General features: G+C 36.6%; 1 protein-coding gene across 4 annotated transcripts in view; it reads left to right on the top strand.

The window, feature by feature from the left end:
• Positions 1-19,390, top strand: part of grk3 (G protein-coupled receptor kinase 3) — a 146,958-nt gene that overhangs the window by 11,804 nt on the left and 115,764 nt on the right. For all 4 annotated transcript variants that reach the window (XR_012385966.1, XR_012385967.1, XM_009305689.5 and 1 more), the window contains exon 2: positions 15,259-15,335. Coding sequence is in view for 2 of the 4 variants with exons in the window: in XM_009305689.5 (XP_009303964.1) it covers positions 15,259-15,335 (77 nt within the window). In the remaining 2 variants the exon portion in view is untranslated. The remainder of the gene's footprint in view (positions 1-15,258; positions 15,336-19,390) is intronic.

The raw sequence follows: 19,390 nt of genomic DNA on the forward strand, positions 1-19,390 counted from the left end.
CCTTCTGACTAACACGCCGAGCTGTTTAATGTCAAACTTGCTTGTTTGTTGTTTTGCGGAAGCAGTTTTTTTAGATGATAGAAAAAACTGACATAGCGATATTTAGTTTTTCTGCAGTAAACTACAGTGCTTAAATGACTACACCGATTCTACATTTACAGATCTCTCTTTTAAATGAGTGCTTTCTATACAGTAAAATGTTTGTGCATATATATTAGATTAGGCCTGCACAATTGTTTCAGCATCAATATTGCAAAAATATGCAATGTCCAGTCTGAATTATAGTTGACCAGGAGCTACAGAATTGTATTTAATCACTGTATTTATATGGACTTTATATGACTTATGCAACGTTTCTTTTTTTGTGATCAAGTTTTTATTGAACAGATGAAAATAATCTTGCATACATACATGCCACCCACCCCTGCCGAAAACAATAAATAATTTTCAAAAAAGGAAATAAATCAGAGCAAAAAAACAAAACAAAAAGAGTAAGAATAATAATAATAGTAGTTAAAAAGAGGTAGAATAAATAAATAAATACGTAAATAAATAAATTAACCTCTGCATTTAACTTCTTATGAGAACACTTTTAACAAAGGCACATTGGACTTTTACACAGGTTAAATAAAATGCAAAGAAAAAAATCACAATAGCATATCTTATATCTTAGTTATTGCACATATCTGTGAACTAATAGTTTTTTTAGAGGCGCCATGCATCCTTGCCACAGACAGTTCCATATTTGCGATGTCCAAGAATATACTTATGAAACATTTCTTACTTTGAATTTTTATCTTGTTTCTAGACAAATATCTACATTTCATAGCAAAAACAAGATAATTTCATGTACCTCACTTGCAGATCATTTTCTTAATACCAGCAAAATCTCTTAATTTGCACTTATTTCTTCTGCCGGTGAAATCTACTATTTGTTTTTTATTTGGACTAAAAACAAGACAACAAATAAAAAAAAGCTTTTTTTTTTGGATTGTGATTATTTAATTTCTGTACACAAATACAGTTAGACTCCCCAGTAAACTTTAAAATAGAGCTATTCAAACAGTCTTCTGAAACCATGTTCATGTCGCAATATTTATAGCAGAAAAATAAAAGATCACAATGTCAGATTTTTCCAGTATCGTGCAGCAGCCCTACATTAGATTAGTCAGTAATAAAAATCAGAACTGAAACTGATCTAACAAAAGAATTGTGCAAAAATGTGTACATCTCAATGAATATATTAGGACAGTGGTTCTCAAACTGTGATGCGCGGAGGAATCAAATATGTCATATGTACATGCTATGTATATTTCAAAGTTGATCAAAAATCATTTTTATGGGAATATGAAGACATACAGTCTATATTTTTGTGGTCCAGGCAACATTTCGAAGTTTTAATAAATTGGCTACTATATGTAAGTACTTTTAAGTCCAGGAGTTTTTTACTTTTTAAGAACAGTCACCTTTCATTTTATCTTTTGAAAGCATATTTTGATTTAAACGATGATGTTTATTGTTGTTTGTTTGTTTTTACATTTAGGCATAGTACAGTGTTAATGTTCAACTATTGATAAAGTTAAAAGTGGCTGACAATAATAAATATTTTTAATGTAGGAATTAATCTGCCTGTTTTTTTAACTGTGCAGTGCTGTAGCTGCTTCATTGGGCCTACTACGCTACTGTATTTCAATACTGCTCATTATATTAGGAGAGACGATTCTTTTCTGAGGTGGTACTTGATGAAAAAAGTTTGAGAACCACTGTATTAGGGAAACGAAGATAAATAAAGAGGAATCAGCAGAACCTTAAAAAGGTATCACATTTATTTGAAATTATGTAGTGTGTTTTTTAAATAAATTTAAATGCATTATGCTTCTATTTCTAAAGATGTTAGGTGACCCCACTCTTTAATGAATATAACTGTTTAATGAAACTTTTGATTTAACAGCCTGTATTGTCTATTCTCTGAGAAATGGTCTTCATTTAGTATTCATTTCCTATGGCGCTGTACTGTGCACTGTATGTTGAGAGATTAATACAATCTCTCCAGATGAAATTCATAATTGTAACTTAATTAGGGTGATTTCGAGTGCATCTGCATAAATTATGAGCGAATTATAAGCATAGATGAACACAAATGAAATAAACAGTGCTTTTTGGATTACTGTGGATACAATTTCACTGTATTATATTATAATCTTTCTAATGACTCCACAAATTATGTGTTCTGACCCATTTGGTTTATTTAAAGTTTGACAAGGCAGAATATGGGACAGAATGGTGGCTCAGTGGTTAGCATTGTCACCTCCCAGCAAGAAGGTCACTAGTTCAAGTCCCGGCTGGGTCAGTTGGCGTTTCTGTGTGGAGTTTGCATGTTCTCCCTGTGTTGGCTTGGGTTTCCTCCGGGTGCTCCCGTTTCCCCCACAGTCCAAACACATGTGCTTTAGGGGAATTGATGAACTAAATTTTCCGTAGTGTATGAGTGTGGGTGTTTCCCAATACTGGGTTGCAGCTGGAAGGGCATCTGCTGTATAAAACATATCCTGGAAAAGTTGGTGGTTCATTCTGCTGTGGCGACCCCTGATGAATAATGGGACTAAACTGAAGGGAAAATGTGGAAAATCAAATCAACATACAAGTCACAAATCATTGTGGAATCTAATCGTGACTCCCAGAATTGGGATCGTATCATGAAACCCCTAAAGATTTCCAGCACTTCCAGTATCAGTAGCCCATATTGGCAGCTGTAATGATCCAGTGTGCGTAAGCTGACGGTACAATAAAGGCGTTTGTTAATAAATAGAAGGAACTTTGTCCTGTGCCGGCGGAGAGAGATAGCGCAGCTCTGCTACATTCTCCTGGAGCCGGTCGCCGGCCCGCTGGCAGAGAGGTGAGATTTTGACAGCATGACTGGAAGTGTTTGAGGAGCTGCCGGGATTGTTTGACAGCGAAGAGACTGGAGATTGTTTGAGTCACATAGACGTCGAACCGTGGGACGGAACCCATGCCTGACTGAGACTGACAGAGAAAGAGATGAATGTGTGTCTGAATGAAGAAAGAGACGGGCACCGAGGGGTCGCGGATGTTGCGGTCGAATGTGTGTTTTAAATTGCACCCATTAGTCGGTGGTTTTGAGCTGCTCACCACTTTGGAGATGCTAAAAGGCCAGTTAATGTGTCGTTATAATGTAGGCCAGGCGATAAAATATGAATGCGCTGTGTGAGTAGAACATGTAGTCATTAATAAATGAGAAGTTTGTTTATGTCTTAAAAGGGCTCATCGCAGGTTTGAGGTTTCAGCCACTCGACTGTGCGGTTTAGAAGCACTCCAGATAGCAGCTTTTGCTTTTTACGGTAATGTGTGAGCTCGTTTAATAGGGCAGGGCGCTAAAATGGTGTTTTTAGCCTATATTGATCTCATGAAGCAGTATATATGCACCAGGAAACTGTTGAAGGTGGGTTTTTAATGAAGTAAAGCTAACTTATTTGGTTTTAAATACACAAATATTACAAATCCATGCTAATTAACAGCAGTGTTTACCCAAGTGCAGTGCTGTTCAATGCACATGTGTCTTATGTTTTTAAAAGTCTCTTTAGCTCAACGTTTGTGCATTTGCAATATATTTCACAATATAGTTTACTGCTGTGATGTAAAGCTGAGTTTTCACAGCCTCATATCTCCTAGTGGTGTAATGGATCACAGATCTCATGGTTCAGATCAAGATCACGTAATTTTTTTTAGTCATTCGGGCTCAACAATAAGGACTGCCCGGTTGCCCAGGGCCAGAGTGAGAGACGATTGGGACAGTAAAAAGGATCATTACTGGCCCGATTGGGACAGTGCTGACTTGTCACTAACATTTAATTTGTCTGCGACTATTTGTCAATTGCGTGCATTTTAATTTTGTGCTTTTAAGTCTTTAAACACTACCTTCTCTGTGATGTTGTAAACACCATATTGCTTTCTGGTTCCTCTTCTCTGATTTGATGTTTTAAGCATGCTATTTTTTTCAGTAACCTGGTATCAACCAGTACAGCGAACAATCAAACAGCAACATGGCAGCAACATCAAATTATAAGGCTAAAAGAAAATGTCTGTTTCTAACGTCTTGGAAGCAGACATTTACGTGTGAACATCGTAACAAAAAAAATTAAGTGATGTTTTGCAAAGTTTGCTGTCAATTCAATTCAATTCAGCTTTATTTGTATAGCGCTTTTACAATGTAGATTGTGTCAAAGCAGCTTCACATAAATGGTCATAGTAACTGGAACAGTGTGGTTCAGTAACTGGAACAGTGTGGTTCAGGTTTTAGTGTTTAAGTTCAGTTCAGTTCAGTTTAGTTCAGTTCAGTGTGATTTAATCATTACTGAGAGTTCAAACACTGAAGAGCAAATTCATCGATGCGTAGCTCTACCAATCCTGAACCATGCGAGGCAGTGGCGACAGCGGAGAGGGAAAAAAAACTTCACCTGATGGGAGTGAAGAAAAAAACAAGTCAGTTTGACAAGTCACCCACCTTTTGTTAAGTAATTTCGAACCGCAATAAAATACCTCCACATTTTCTATACTGCTCTTTTTGTTTGCATAACACTTTTATTAACAATTTTTTAAGTATTGAAATTCTAAATTCGCAGACACATATTTATTATCATCAAATACATCATATTTATTTTTGACACATTATGTAAAATATGCGGCTAAAACATAGCTATTAACTTCCTCTTTTTTTTGGTGGAGTCAGTGAAAATTTTGGCAGGGCAAATAAAAATCTGAACCACTTGCCCGATCGGACCAGTAGAAAAAATCCCTAATGTTGAACCCTGGTCATGGATCGGACTATTTTTCCGATCAGTCAAAAATGTAATTTGCTTTCCATTTGTTACAGAAACAGCACTGCAGGACACTTCGTTTTAGCAAAAAGAACTGATAATCTGTTATTTTATTACAAATAAAAATAAACTAAAATGTTCACTACTGTGTGAAATTCACTGTTACTTCTATTGTTGCTGATAACGCTAAATGTATAAATCATACATTATCATTTGTACAACCCATACTTATTGTTAGCCTCCTCTTCAATAAATGATTCAGTTCTTCTCATAAAACTTCATGTTTCTTTGCCTGATGGTCATTTCTGAAGAATTATTCAGTGGCATATCTTTGGCGGCCACCTATTGGTTAAATAATGTAATTGCTGCCTACAACTTTCATTTTAAATGTCAAGTTAAATGCGCATGATGGTGATGTTAATCTTTACCATAAACATCAGTGGTTTTATCTAAACTGTAAACTGTTCTCCCAGTACTGCTGTGTTATTTGACTGTTTGTAACTTCATAACTCACTCAAAAGACTAATGACAGAATCTCTTAGGACAGGGACAGGGCTCGAAATTGCGACCATTTTGGTGGCATATGCGCCCAAAATTTTATCTATGTGAGCTTAAAATATATTTGGGAGCATGAGTGCGAGTGCATAAAATTGTTGTGTGCGACCAGTTTTTACTGCAAAATGTTCATCACATGCGCGGATTCGGGAGACATTCACGCAGAATGCATCTCTAAGCTTTTTGTCTGCACCTGAAACACGAAACGCAGCGCTCAGGAATGGTTTAAAACAGTTGTCATGTCAACTTGCTGCAGTAAACAAAGCCAACTCCGTAATGCTTGCCCCGCCTTCGCGCTCTTCTTATTGGCCCACCACTGCTCTAGCACTGAAATATCAGCTGTCAATCACTCAGTCAATGCCTTCTGGCTTGGGATGACAGAGAGAGCTACTACTGCGAAAAATTGTAAAGCGCTGAAGATGAGAGTGAAGATAACACTGACAGATTTTGTTTTAGACACCATGGCATCTAAAGTTACAAATAATGACACATCTTACTAGTGATCATGTGCTGAATGTTAATCCACCATCCACACTTTTCCAAAAGTGGATAAAAGACTTCCGTTGGCTTCAAGTCCGCTATGAAAAGTCTGTGGGATGAAGTTTTCAGGTAACTGTTTGCCACATCTAGCACGAGAGCTTCTTTTTAATCCTTCATACAATCGCCAGATGCTGTCCGCCATGCAATTTTCAGCTATATGTCAAATTTAACACTACATACACCATCGCAAACAGACTTACACGGAGTAAACTAATATCGCTACTCATGAAAAGACCGGTATTGCTATTAACATGACGTATGCATATAATAACGCTTTCTTGAGATAACGGGATTTCGTTGGGACATATTTTCCTCACGCATGCATATATATTTTTTTGCTTGTTAGTTTGATAACTGTTGATTTCAAATGCAATTAATACCAAACTTGATCCTGGAGGGCCGGTGTCCTGCAGATTTTAGCTCCAACTTGCCTCAACACTCCTGCAAGGACTTTTCTAGAAACCAAAGAGCTTGATTAGCTAGCCCAGGTGTTCTCAGGGTTGGAACTAATCTTTGCAGGACATCGGCTCTCCACGACGGAGTTTGGGCATTCCTGTTGTAGGATTAAGGAACATGCAAATCACTATCATTTATAATTGATGTTGCGTGGGTGCTGAGATTAGGCATGGGTCGGTATATGATTCTGATGGTATGATAAGTTGGATAAAAATATCACAGTTTTAAGGTATCACGGTTTTGCGATTACTGCTCTGAAATGAGTTAAAAAGAAACAAAAACAACTATTTTTCCCCCTTTGAAAACAATATATTTTATTTTTTGAAAGATTTCAAATATTTTGGAGCAGTAAACATGTCAGGATATGTAATGAAAATGAATCAGACATGAATCTTTGGATATTTTTTCTGCTGGAGATACTTTTGTCCTAAAAAACAAACAAAAAAAGTACATAAAAAATCTTACACTGTACGGTATTACAGAAAATTTTGGCAATTTGAAAACCTTGACTTTTCCAAACCACGGCATACCTTGAAAACGGTTATCATCCCATGCCTAGTTGAGATCTCGATCTTTTGATGATTAATCGTGCAGCTTACACTGAATGCATTAATGCAGGCTTAACAAGTAGCTACAGAAAACACCTTTAATAACCTAAGTAAACCAATAACCCACCACAAATTCTTCCGTCCTCATTATATTTTACAGGAAAGCCTTAAAGGGCCATGAAAGCCCCTCGTTTCAGCAGGGTGTTTTCACACCTCTACTTTGGAAAAAGTCAGAAAAGTGGGCGTGTCCAGCTCTGTTTAGGGGGGAGTGTCGGAGGAAGAAAAGTGGAATGGTGTGGGAGTGTCTATTTGGGCACGCGCGAATTTCAGAGTCAAAATACACACACACACACACATACAGGAGAATGTGATGGTGTTTAACCTACAAGGACATCTGTAGTCGAATTATTTGCCAAATGATTAAATGGTGGACTTTAACTGCAGTTTGGCTCTTTCATTCAGGGAATTCATTCATGCCCCTCGCGACACACGAGATATTTGATTCGAGGAACTGCTCTAAGCGTGTATTTTTCATGCAATGTTTTATACCGCACGGCGAATGAGAGAAAAAAAACCTCCGCATTTCCCAGAAACTTAGATGCACACGACAGGTAGTGTCAGAAAGCCGCGTGTGTTATTCCGGTCACTAAATGCGGTAAAAACCCTACACGAGGTTAAAGTTTGGTTGTGGTGCTAACGTGTTTACACTCTGTGCAATAGTTTGTTAGATATGAACAAACTGAATAAACAAAGAGCACTGGTCACTCACTTACCAAATCTGTAGAGACAGGACAATCACCAGCAACTAGAGCCGCGTCTTTATTAAGAGGAGACTACAAGCAAATCCAGATATCAGCGTTTGCAGATGAGAACAGCTCTCAGGTAAACAATAATCCTCCTTAGACACGTAAGTTATTGTTGTCGCGCGTCGCGTACACTGTAATCCACACGTGAGTCTGAGCTCTCACAGAGAGAAAATGAAAACGAAACTTAACTGCAGCAAACTATAAAAGCAACACTTCACGCTTGTTTTGCCAACACAACGTGGCGTATCTGTCCTGAAAACACGGTGATAGTAATGAATATTAATGAAGTTGCACAATAGAGCGCGCTGATTGGTTTGAACCAAGCCTTACTCGTGCATTAATGCATCAAACTGTATGACGTAATAAGACTCACACTGGCACAGACGTCCAGTCTGCACGCTGGAATACACGCTATTATGTCATGATCGTGACGCAGCTTCAAAAATTCGTTTCAAACAGGAAGTACGAATTTGCTTGAAATAACGCAAAAACAACCAATTTACACTTTTTAGTAAAATATAGGTGTCCAAATAGTGTTTATAGCAGTGTGGGACACATATACCACTGTCAACAGCTCAACACATGTGTTTTGGTGTTTCGTGACCCTTTAAAGGGCCATGAAAGCCCCTCGTTTCAGCAGGGTGTTTTCACACCTCTACTTTGGGAAAAAGTCAGAAAAGTGGGCGTGTCCAGCTTTGTTTAGGGGGGAGTGTCGGAGGAAGAAAAGAGGCATGGTGTGGGAGTGTCTATTTGGGCGCGCTGAGTTTCAGAGTCAAAACACACACACACGCACACAAACACGGGAGAAAGTGACTGTTTACATGGACATCTTTAGTCGAATTATTTGCCAAATGATTAAATGGTGGACTGTAACTGCAGTTTGGCTCTTTCATTCAGGGAATTCATTCATGCCCCTCACGACAAACGTGATATTTGATTCGAGGAACTGCTCTTAGCGTGTATTTTTCATGCAATGTTTGATACCGCACGGCGAATGAGAGAAAAAAAAACTCAGCATTTCCCGGAAACTTAGATGCACACGGCAGGTAGCGTCAGAAAGCCGCGTGTGTTATTCCGGTCACTAAATGCGGTGAAAATCCTACACGAGGTTAAAGTTTGATTGTGGTGCTAACATGTTTACACTCAGTGCAATAGTAAACTTAGTTCGATATGAACAAACTGAATAAACAAATAGCGCTGGTCGCTCACTTACCAAATCTGTAGAGACAGAACAATCACCAGCAACTAGAGCCGCGTCTTTATTAAGAGGAGACTACAAGCGAATCCGGATCTCAGCGTTTGCAGATGAGAACAGCTCTCAGGTAAACAATAATCCTCCTTAGACACGTAAGTTATTGTTGTGTAGCGTCGCGTACACTGTTAATCCACACGTGACTCCAGCTGAGCTCTCACAGAGAGAAAATGAAAACAAAACTGAACTGCAGCAAACTATAAAAGCAACACTCCACGCTTGTTTCGCCAACACAACGTGGCGTCTCTGTGTCTAAACACTGTGACAGTAATGAATATTAATGAAGTTGCACAATAGAGCGCGCTGATTGGTTTGAACCAAGCTTTACTCATGCATTAATGCATCACACTGTAAGACGTAATAAGACACACTCTGGCACAGACGTCCAGTCTGCACGCTGGAATACACGCTATTATCTCATGACCGTGACGCAGCTTCAAAAATTCGTTTCAAACCGGAAGTACGAATTTGCTTGAAATAACGCAAAAACAACCAATTTACACTTTTTAGTGAAATATAGGTGTCCTAATAGTGTTTTTAGCAGTGTGGGACACATATACGACTGTCAACAGCTCAAACACATGTGTTTTGGTGTTTCGTGACCCTTTAATGCTTTTATACATGTGATCTGAATGACGCTAGAGGCGATCTCTCTGCTATCATTACGAATTTAGGATTAATCTACAGGTGAAAAAAATGTATCTGCAGGCCATTTGTGTTCTGACACATGGGTTGTGATCCATAAGAATCACTGATCCACGGTGATCCATCACACCCCTAATATCTCCACAGTTTTAAGGATTTCATGTTTCTTCAGAAGTCATTGTAAGATGTTTTGAGCTCTAAAACATTTATTGTTGTTGTTATTTTTGTTCCATTTTACAATAAGCTTTCATTAGTTAATGCCAGAATATGTATACAAATAATGACCAATGCATTTATTACTGTTTATTTGTTATTTTTATTCATCTTTGTTAACATTAGTTAATGTAAATGGAGTCACTCATTGTTAGTTTTTGCTCTCTAGCTGCATTACTGTTAACAAGCACAACATTGGGTTTTAATAATGCATTAGTAAAGTGCTGTACTATTATTGTTCATTATTAGTTCAAGTGAGTTAATAAATTAACTACAACTAATGTAACCTTATTTTAAAGTGTGACTGTAATTGTAATGAAACGGCTTGACTGTTTGTGACTTATTTAGCATTTTCCAGGATTTTTTGATTAATAGAAAGTTCAAAAGGACAGCATTTATTTGCATCATCCTTTAATGTCAGTTTTGATAAGTGTAAATTCTTCCTCCCTGAATAAAAGCATTCATTTCTTCAAAAAAATTCAATCTTATTGACAACAAACTTTTTTCATTTTAAAATAGCATACTAACATTTCCACTAATGCAAATCAAGCCCAATCATTGAAGAGACATCAATTGATTCGCTGGTACAGATAATTTGTTTTGATTCGTTTAAATGAATCAGAACTTTTCAACATAATGTCTTTACAGATCTAAATGCCCACATATAAAGGTCACACTTTAGAGCGAGGTTCCATTAGTTAATATAAGTCACTTGTATTTACTAACATGAACATACAATACTACTCGAACAGCATGTATTAATCATAGTTCAACATTTACTAACGCTTTAATAAAATTAATTCCAAGCTTAGTACCACTTTAAGTAGCAATTCACACTGTTACCGAGTGTCTTAATATCTAATTAAGATATTCTGTCATCCTTCACTTGTTCCAAACCTGTTTGAGTTTTCTCTGTTAAACACAAAGATGTTTTGGAAAAAACTGGAAACCGGTGTCCTCCATATTATCCATATAGATTTGTTTTTCCTAGTGTAGATGGTTACAAGTTTTCAGCTTTTTTCAGAGTAATTTATTTTCTGTTCTGCAGTTTATTGCTATGGAGGATGAATAAACAGTGAGTATGTTTTCATTCTTGGCTAAACTATACCTTTAGTGGTGTTTTAATATGAAGTGTCGCCACATGTTTGCTGGTTTTCACTATTAGTTAATGCACTGTTAGTAATCCAGAACTAACAATTAATGACTATTTTCTAATTGAATTAAAGGAGTAGTTCACCTAAAAAGGAAAATGTATTCACTATTTACTTATCCACAAGTGGTTCAAAACCTTTGTTGTTGTTGTTTTTAAATTACGTTTAACACAAAAGTAGATTATTTGAAGAAAGCTGAACTTGAAACCATTAGCTACGTTTCCATCCATCTCTTTTATGCGCATTTTAGATATGCGCATAACAACGATTGATGAAAATGTCAAGATGTGCATAAATTTTGAAAATATGCATAAAAACGTATGCACATAAGTGAGTAGGTCAAACTTTTAATTCTATAAGAAAAGATGCGCATAAACTATGATAGAAACACTTTTTCCGAAACAAATCCAGTATGCACATTAAAAAAGGCCATGTGATTTTGTAATAAGAGATCATGTGATGATAAAAATGTGTGTGTGAATGGATAAACCAGCAGGCTGAGCACATTGTAAACCATCTGAAATGTTGTTTTTGGACATTATAAAATGCCTTAACCGTTTCAGTATTAGTGTTATTATATTATTAATGACCTCCAGAATCAAGAGCGTCTGTGCTCCGCGTCTCACGCCTTCAAACGCCACTGCGCTTTCACTGCGTGTCAGGATTGTCTTCTGAAGTGCAAATCATTTATTAAATGAAGAAAAGATTCACGCAGTTCACCTACTGCAGCAAATTCAGTTTTTAATCGCACCAAAAAAAGTTGTTTTTACAATATATATGTGTGTGTGTGTGTGTGTGTGTGTGTGTGTGTGTGTCTACTGTGTATATTTATCATGTGTCTTTAAATACACACATGTATGCATTTTTTTTGAGAACGTTATTCTTTCTAATATATTTTTGTGTTACATGTTTTGATATAAAATATGTATTCATATGATACAAAATATATTTACTTAAATGTCTACATAACAAAATTGATTTGTTTTTATCACATATACATAATAAATGTATCGGTATATACAGTTAAAGACAGAATTATTAGCCCCCCTAAATTATTACCTTCCCTGTTTATTTTTTTCTCTAATTTCTGCTTTACAGAGAGCAGATTTTTACAGCTCATTTGTAAACAGAATAGTTTTAATAACTCATCTCTAAAAACTGATTTATTATTTATTTATTTTATTATTTTATTATTTATTTATTTATTTGCTATACAGCTTAAAGTGTCATTTAAAGGCTTAACTAGGGTAATAAGGGTAGCTAGGCAGGTTAGGGTAATTAGGCAAGTTATTGAATAGTGATGGTTTGTTTTGTAGACTATCAAAAAAAAAGCTTACAAAAAAAGCTTAAAGGGGCTAATGATATTGTCCTTAAAATTGTGTTTAAAAAATTAAAACTGCTTTTATTCTAGCCGAAATAAAGCAAATAAGACTTTCTCCAGAAGAAAAATATTATGAGACATACTGTAAAAATGTCTTTGCTCTGTTAAACATCATTTGGGAAACATTTAAAAAAGAAGAAAAAATTCAAAGGGGGTTTAATAATTCTGACTTCAGCTGTATAATGCACACAGTATGTCAAAACAAACTTTTATATCGGATGTGATCAATCTTTGCCCAGCACTAATAAAACACACCTGCATCTACACATGCAGTATACACACAGCCTTGTTCATAATAGCAGTCCTGATTTCAGCCCTGTCTATTGGCCGTAACGTGTCAGGTCAGTCTCAGCAGGAGTGTCTGGTCTAGGACTGCAGGAGCATGTTTGGGGAACCTCTATCTCTCCTGACCTGCGCTGACTCTGTTGGGCTGTGCATGGGTGATAATGAGCCCTCGGAGGGGGTGCTAATTGATTCAGTCTCCCAAACTTGCCGCTCATTAACACCCTCTCCCAGGGCATCGGCAGTGCCTCCTTTGGGAAGCGGCGAGCGGAGAATTGAGCAGGTGCTTGTGGAGAGACAGAAACTAAGGCCGGGATTGAGGTGGAAGGGCAGCAGGGGAGGTCATTTGTGTGCACCCGTCCCGCTTAGTGTTGTGCAGCACAGCATTTTCTCCCTTTGTCCTGCTTTACGTTACATATAGAGAAAATAACATGCATTTTCATCAGTCTGTTGGTTTTTAATCATTGTGTGAAGAAAACAAGCATGCATACAATACCTTTTTTATTTTTTAAGGCATAGTTGACCTATATTAATAAAAGTGCTTCATCAGGCGAATACAACGCTGGCATTTATTACTGTTATTAATAATATTTGGAGTGCAAAACACAACATAAGGTAAACACAGTGTGTATAGCAATCTGTATAAACAGCAGGGACAATCAGAATAATATTGGTAGTATTTCAAGTATTAAATTATTTAGTATTTAGCATTCACAGCCATTATAATAATAATATAGCTGTGATGATGGATGTAATGTTCTGTGATGATTGACTGCAACAGTGCTATCAATATTAATGAACATGACAATGATGATATTATATAACTAACAATAATGATGATGTAATGCAATGGGGAGAGAAAAAAGCATGCATGCCCAACACATACCGCATCTAACCTATCTTCTGTGTCGGTGTTCATATTTCTTTTTATTTCCCCCTTCTTTTGCCTTCTCCCTTTCCCTCCCTTATTTCCTCAATTAAAAACAAAGAAATCCCATGCAATGGTATAAAAGAAAAATAAATGCTGTCACTCAGAGGTCACTCAGCTCTCAATCATAATGTGGAGCGAGTGATTGCTGTCAGAAAACAAACGTGGCAGGGCTACAGATAATTGAATGTAAAATCTATCTAACAATGCACTATAAAGGGAACATACAAGGGAAGATGCTCTTTTAGTAGAGACTGGACTTGAACTGTTTTCTGCATGTCTGCTGTTAATGATTTATTGAATTAAATTTACATGACATGTAAAGTAAAGATGGCATGCTGTATTGTGATCTAATGGTGTTTTCAGAAGGGCAGAATACCAAATGTTTTCATCAAGTTAAATAGAGGCTATATTAGATTTTCAGGTTATGTTTTGGTGTTGATATAACATCCCTGACAATTACCAGAAAGTTGCAATTGACGTCATTCACACTCAAAGAAACCCATACAGGATATACATAGTGTATCTATCTACAGGATGTATAGCATCTTTTGCGATACAAAAACAACATAAGAGGACATAAAGCAGATTCTATCTTCATTCTCTGTAAACCAATCAGCATCCTGCAGTCTAGCTCCGCTATTTTGGTACCGTACTTTTGTTCTAGACACCCTTACGAAAGTGGTACGTTAGAGTACACAGTTTTGATACTTCTGACAGTGGAAATAAATGCATATGGTAGGGTTGTCATGATTCTGGAATTTGATACCAATCAGTATTGAAATAAAAAAAAGTCCATTTCCCGCTTACATTTGAGCGCTGTTGAGCATGTGCTTAAACAGTGCTGATTTGCAATTTTGCTCACCAGAAATGACTGCGTTTGGTCGTGAATCCAGTGTAATCACCGGATTCACCGCTGTTTATTGAGTGTAAACACGGATACAGCGACACTGGAGCATTTTAAAGCCACGAACATCAGCTGGTCTGTTTATGAGCTGACATATGAGCAGGACCAGACGGAATCTGCGGACGTTTTTTGCTATTTCTGCGGAGAATTTTGGTAAAAATCTGCAGATTTCTGTGGAATTATCTTGGGAGTATCCAGCGGAGTATCATAACTAAAACCGTAATATATTAAATAAAAAGTTTAAAAAAAAAATTTACTGAATAAAAACTGAATAAATTAATATTTACACATTTACTCAAGTAAATAAATAGAATTAATAATGGGCTAAAAATCTTCAGAAATCTGCAGAATCTTGCGTGCGCAAATTCCGTGTGGGTCTACATATGAGTGATCCGCTGATGATTCGACAGATCTTCACGGCTTAAAAATGCTCCAGTGTCCCTGTATCTGTGTTTACACTCAGTTCGGTGAACTGATGACCTTCACAGCCAATTACAGTCATTTCTGTTGAGCACGTGAACACAATGGCCAATCAGCGCTGTTTAAGAACACGCTCAAACGTTAGCGGCAAATAGACATTTGTAAAATTTCAATACGGATTGGTATCAAATTTCAGTATTATGAAAACACTAGCATACAGTACTGCACTATACCGAACCACACCACTCCATGCAAAGGCGTCAAATGCTGGTGTGTTAATGGGTTTTTATGTAAAGTTTTGAACTAAAGTTGTATCTTTGTTTGTTTCCTATTTCCCTGCAGTATTCGAAGTGTCATGCAGAAGTATCTGGAGGAAAGGGATGAACTGGCGTTTGACAAAATCTTCAACCAGAAGATCGGTAAGTTTTCTCAAAGTTCCATTTTGCTCGGGTTGTCGAAATGACAAATTCTAGATTCATTTGGCAGTAAAATTCCTGTAAAATTTGAGTGCGCATTTGCATTAGCTCGGGCAAACCAAAAATATGCAGATTTTGTTTGACTTGATTGTTTAGAAACAAAACTTATGAGACAGTTTTTGCTGAATTGTATTTGTTATTATAAATATGTAATGTAATCATAAGGTTGGCTAACAGTTTTGGAGAATGTGGTGTTTCCCCATTCAGACAGAATGCCTGAACATACTGCCTGAGAGAGCTATGAAAGATGGCCACCGAGTGAAATGGCTTGCCTTAAAGGGACTTTGCCATTAGCCATTATAATAGGAAAACAATGTCATGAAAGACAGAAACTCAGACAGGTTTGGAACTAGTGTAGGATGAGGAAACGATGACGGAATTATAATTTTAATTGTGCTATATCTTTACGACTTAATTGGTTGTTTCAAATTGCAAGCTATGCATCCTGAAAGTGTTAAAGAAATCCCTCATTTAGGTTTTATAAATGTGCCATCATTGAGGATTCAAACAGAGTAGTTCTTCAAATAAGCGTCTAGACCCTTGAGGAGGACATTTTAATCAGCATGAAGTTAAATAAGGATCTTGTTCTTCCTTTTTTCTTATCTGTCTAGTCAAAGACCGCTCTTTGTTCTTTGTAATGGCTGGCTGTTGTATCTGCTTCTCTCTCAGTCACCTGAACAGTTCAACTCTTTGTCAGGCTGTGTGTTGTACAAATGTACTGCTGTTGCGGTTTGATGAGTGCATGTGCCCAATTTACCTCAAGTACCCAAGTTTCCCCTTCACGTTCACCACTGTTGGAGAACGGCGTTTGCAGTAATCTGTGAGCTGTGGAGGCACCATGGGAATGCGGCAGACAGACCCAGATTTTGATTAACTTTAATTTTTACTTACTTCTGTGTCTGAAGTCCCAAGTGAGGATCTGCTTCTGTGATTTTTCTTTCTTTCTTTCCTCTCTCTCTCTCTCTCTCTCTCTCTCTCTCTTATGATCAACTTTATTTCACTTACATTGTCTCCATGCACAAAAACACATGCACAAGGCTGACAGATTATATTATGGGATTTGTATCACCTTGTATGCATTCATTGATTCATTTTCTTTCAGTTTAGGCTAATACATTTACACTAATGCATTTTAGTTTTAAAATGGCATTTTAGAATTTAAACGATCCACGTCCACATTAGCATTTCATCTAACATTTCTGAAAATACCTCTGTCCACACTACACCACTGAAAACACAGTTGACTAGGCAGGTTAGGGTATTTAAGCAAGTTATTGTATAATGATGGTTTGTTCTGTAGACTATAGAAAAAATATATAGCTCAAAGGGGCTAATAATATTGACCTTAAAAGGGTTTTTAAAAAATTAAAAACTACTTTTATTCTAGCCGAAATAAACAAATAAGACTTTCTCCAGAAGAAAAAATATTATCAGACATACTGTGAAAATTTCCTGAATTTGTTAAACATCATTTGGGAAATATTTAAAAAAGGGAAAAAATATAAAGGGGGCGAATTATTCTGACTTCAACTGTATATATAGATATGTATATATTAGGGCTGCACAATATTGGAAAAGTCTAACATTGCAATGTTTTTTATTCTGAAATATATTGCGATAGGAATACAATTTCACTAGATGTGTTAAATAACTATTTGGAAACAATTTATAATTTCAGATTTGCTTGGGATGATTTTGTAGGGTATATGCATAAAATATAACAAGCAATCTACAATCACAGATAAATTAAATAAATGCCAATTAAATAAACAGCATTTTATTGCTTTCAGAGGAGTTGATCTGTATTCAGGTATACAGCAATTTAGTAGTCAAATGTAAAATAATAGTTTTCATAGTCTTCGTTTGAAAAACAACTCTATACAATTATTTGTTTTTAATTCATCAAAGTTACAAACTGTACAATTTCTTATACCTGAATGCTTTAAAGACCCACACACAGTCTCAGGCCTCAAAAACACAGCAAAATGATCTAAGATAATCCAGACTCAACGTTGCATATACTCGCCATGTAACTATTGCATAGGATCACGTTGAGATACCGATGCTAAAACGATATATTGTCCAGCCCATATATTGTGCATATAAATATGTCTTTTTAAAAAATTTTAAACTGTGAACTAATAAAAATGAATATTTAAAAAAAATATATAATCAAATATGCATATATTATATAGGGCTGTGCAAAAAGATCGAAATATCTAACTATCGCCATAATTTCTTTCACAATAGTGTATCAATAGTCCAACCTGATGTATCGATGCAAGTTGTGCCAAACAGCATCCTACTCTGCACCATGTGGATGTCGCTAACTCGCTACTAACAAAACGCTAAGTAGTACGGTATCAGAAGTAAACAAGGGTGAGCATGGTGGAAAATGTAAAGGCGCCTCCAGCTTTTTAAAGCTGACGTGTGGCTGCACTTTGGTTTTAACACTATACCAGAGTACTGAATTAGACAATAAATGCCATTTGCAAGCTTTGCAAATCTATCTTAAAATGTTCAAGAAACACCACGAACTTGCGTTATCACTTAACAAGCCACCACGCAGATGAATTTGCGGCACTGTGACCTCAACCGAAACCTCCTGATTCAAGGCAAACTACACTGGATAATATCAACAAGCTTCCGTCTACCTCAACTAACATTGCGGAGTTACTTAATACTGCATAGGAGGATTGGGACATAAAATGGAAGGACCTGTCGTCAAGTTGACATGTCAACTGTTTTAAACCTTTCCTGAGGCCTGCGTTTGGTGGTTTTAGGTGCAAAGATGATTAATGCGTGAATGCCTCCTAAATCTGCGCATGTGGTGAACATTTTGCTGTGAAAACTGGCCGCACAACAACAATTTTATGCACTCGCACAAATGCTCCCAAAATATTTTGAGGTTGCATAAAATTTTGGGCGCAAATGCGACCAAAACCGTCGCAATTTCGATCCCTGATTTTGGACACTTTAGTTTCTAATAGTTTACCGCATATTAGGGCACTGTGTTCCTGTTTTATGTTTATATTTTTTTTTTTACTTACTTTAGTTTTATAAATGGTTTATTAGTTAAGTGTTCGTTAACAATATGCATTTAATACAGTTCAGTGAGTTCTCTGTTCAATCACACTGTGCAGTTCTAATGAATTGAAATGGATAGAAAATAAATTGGAATTGGAATATTAATTCGTCTGCTGACTTTATCAAGTTGTCAATATAACATGACACCCATACTAATACAAACTGTTGCAATATATCACAATATTTATTGTATCGCAATATATTGTATTGTGAACTATGTATCGTGATATGTATCATATCGTGAGGCTCTTGCCAACACACAACCCTAATATTATAATAAATATTCAAATGAAAGCTAGTAAATAAACAACTACTAAACCAGCCTGATGAGATGTAAACAACAACGATTTACATGTAGCAATGAAACCGCACACTCTTGTGCACTGAACTATCGACATCACCTCTTTAAGGACACTATAATAATGTCTTGTATTGATCTGTGGATGCATGGGTGGTGTAGGATTAGATAGTGAAGGAAAATCAGGTGATGAGTCCTGTGTGCTGGTGAACTCTGTGCATAAAAACAGTACTGTTTGAAAAGCATCCCAGAATGCACCTCTTTCAGTCAATGAGCCGTTTTAAAATAGCAATAATAAATAAAGCTCGTGTCCAAACCTCAGACTGCAAGTGTTTATGTGTTCTTATTGAGAATGTTTCAGACTTGTAACAAAAGTGTTACTATAGTATATGATGAGTCACGATCACAAACTGTTATTTATGTGTATATAAACAACTGGCCTACTCGAGTGGGAAACCTGTTCGTGATCTTAACAGGGAAATTAAAGCACTGCATTGCTAGCGGACCTGCCACAGTTAAACAACATGCCCAAATGCATTACTCAACTAAAAGCAGGATTTTCACTAATGCAAATATGTGAAGTAGCTTGCAAATGTTCCAGGCCTCTCTGATG

This window comes from Danio rerio, chromosome 10 (genome assembly GCF_049306965.1).
Source record: "Danio rerio strain Tuebingen ecotype United States chromosome 10, GRCz12tu, whole genome shotgun sequence".
Classification (NCBI taxonomy): Eukaryota; Metazoa; Chordata; class Actinopteri; order Cypriniformes; family Danionidae; genus Danio; species Danio rerio.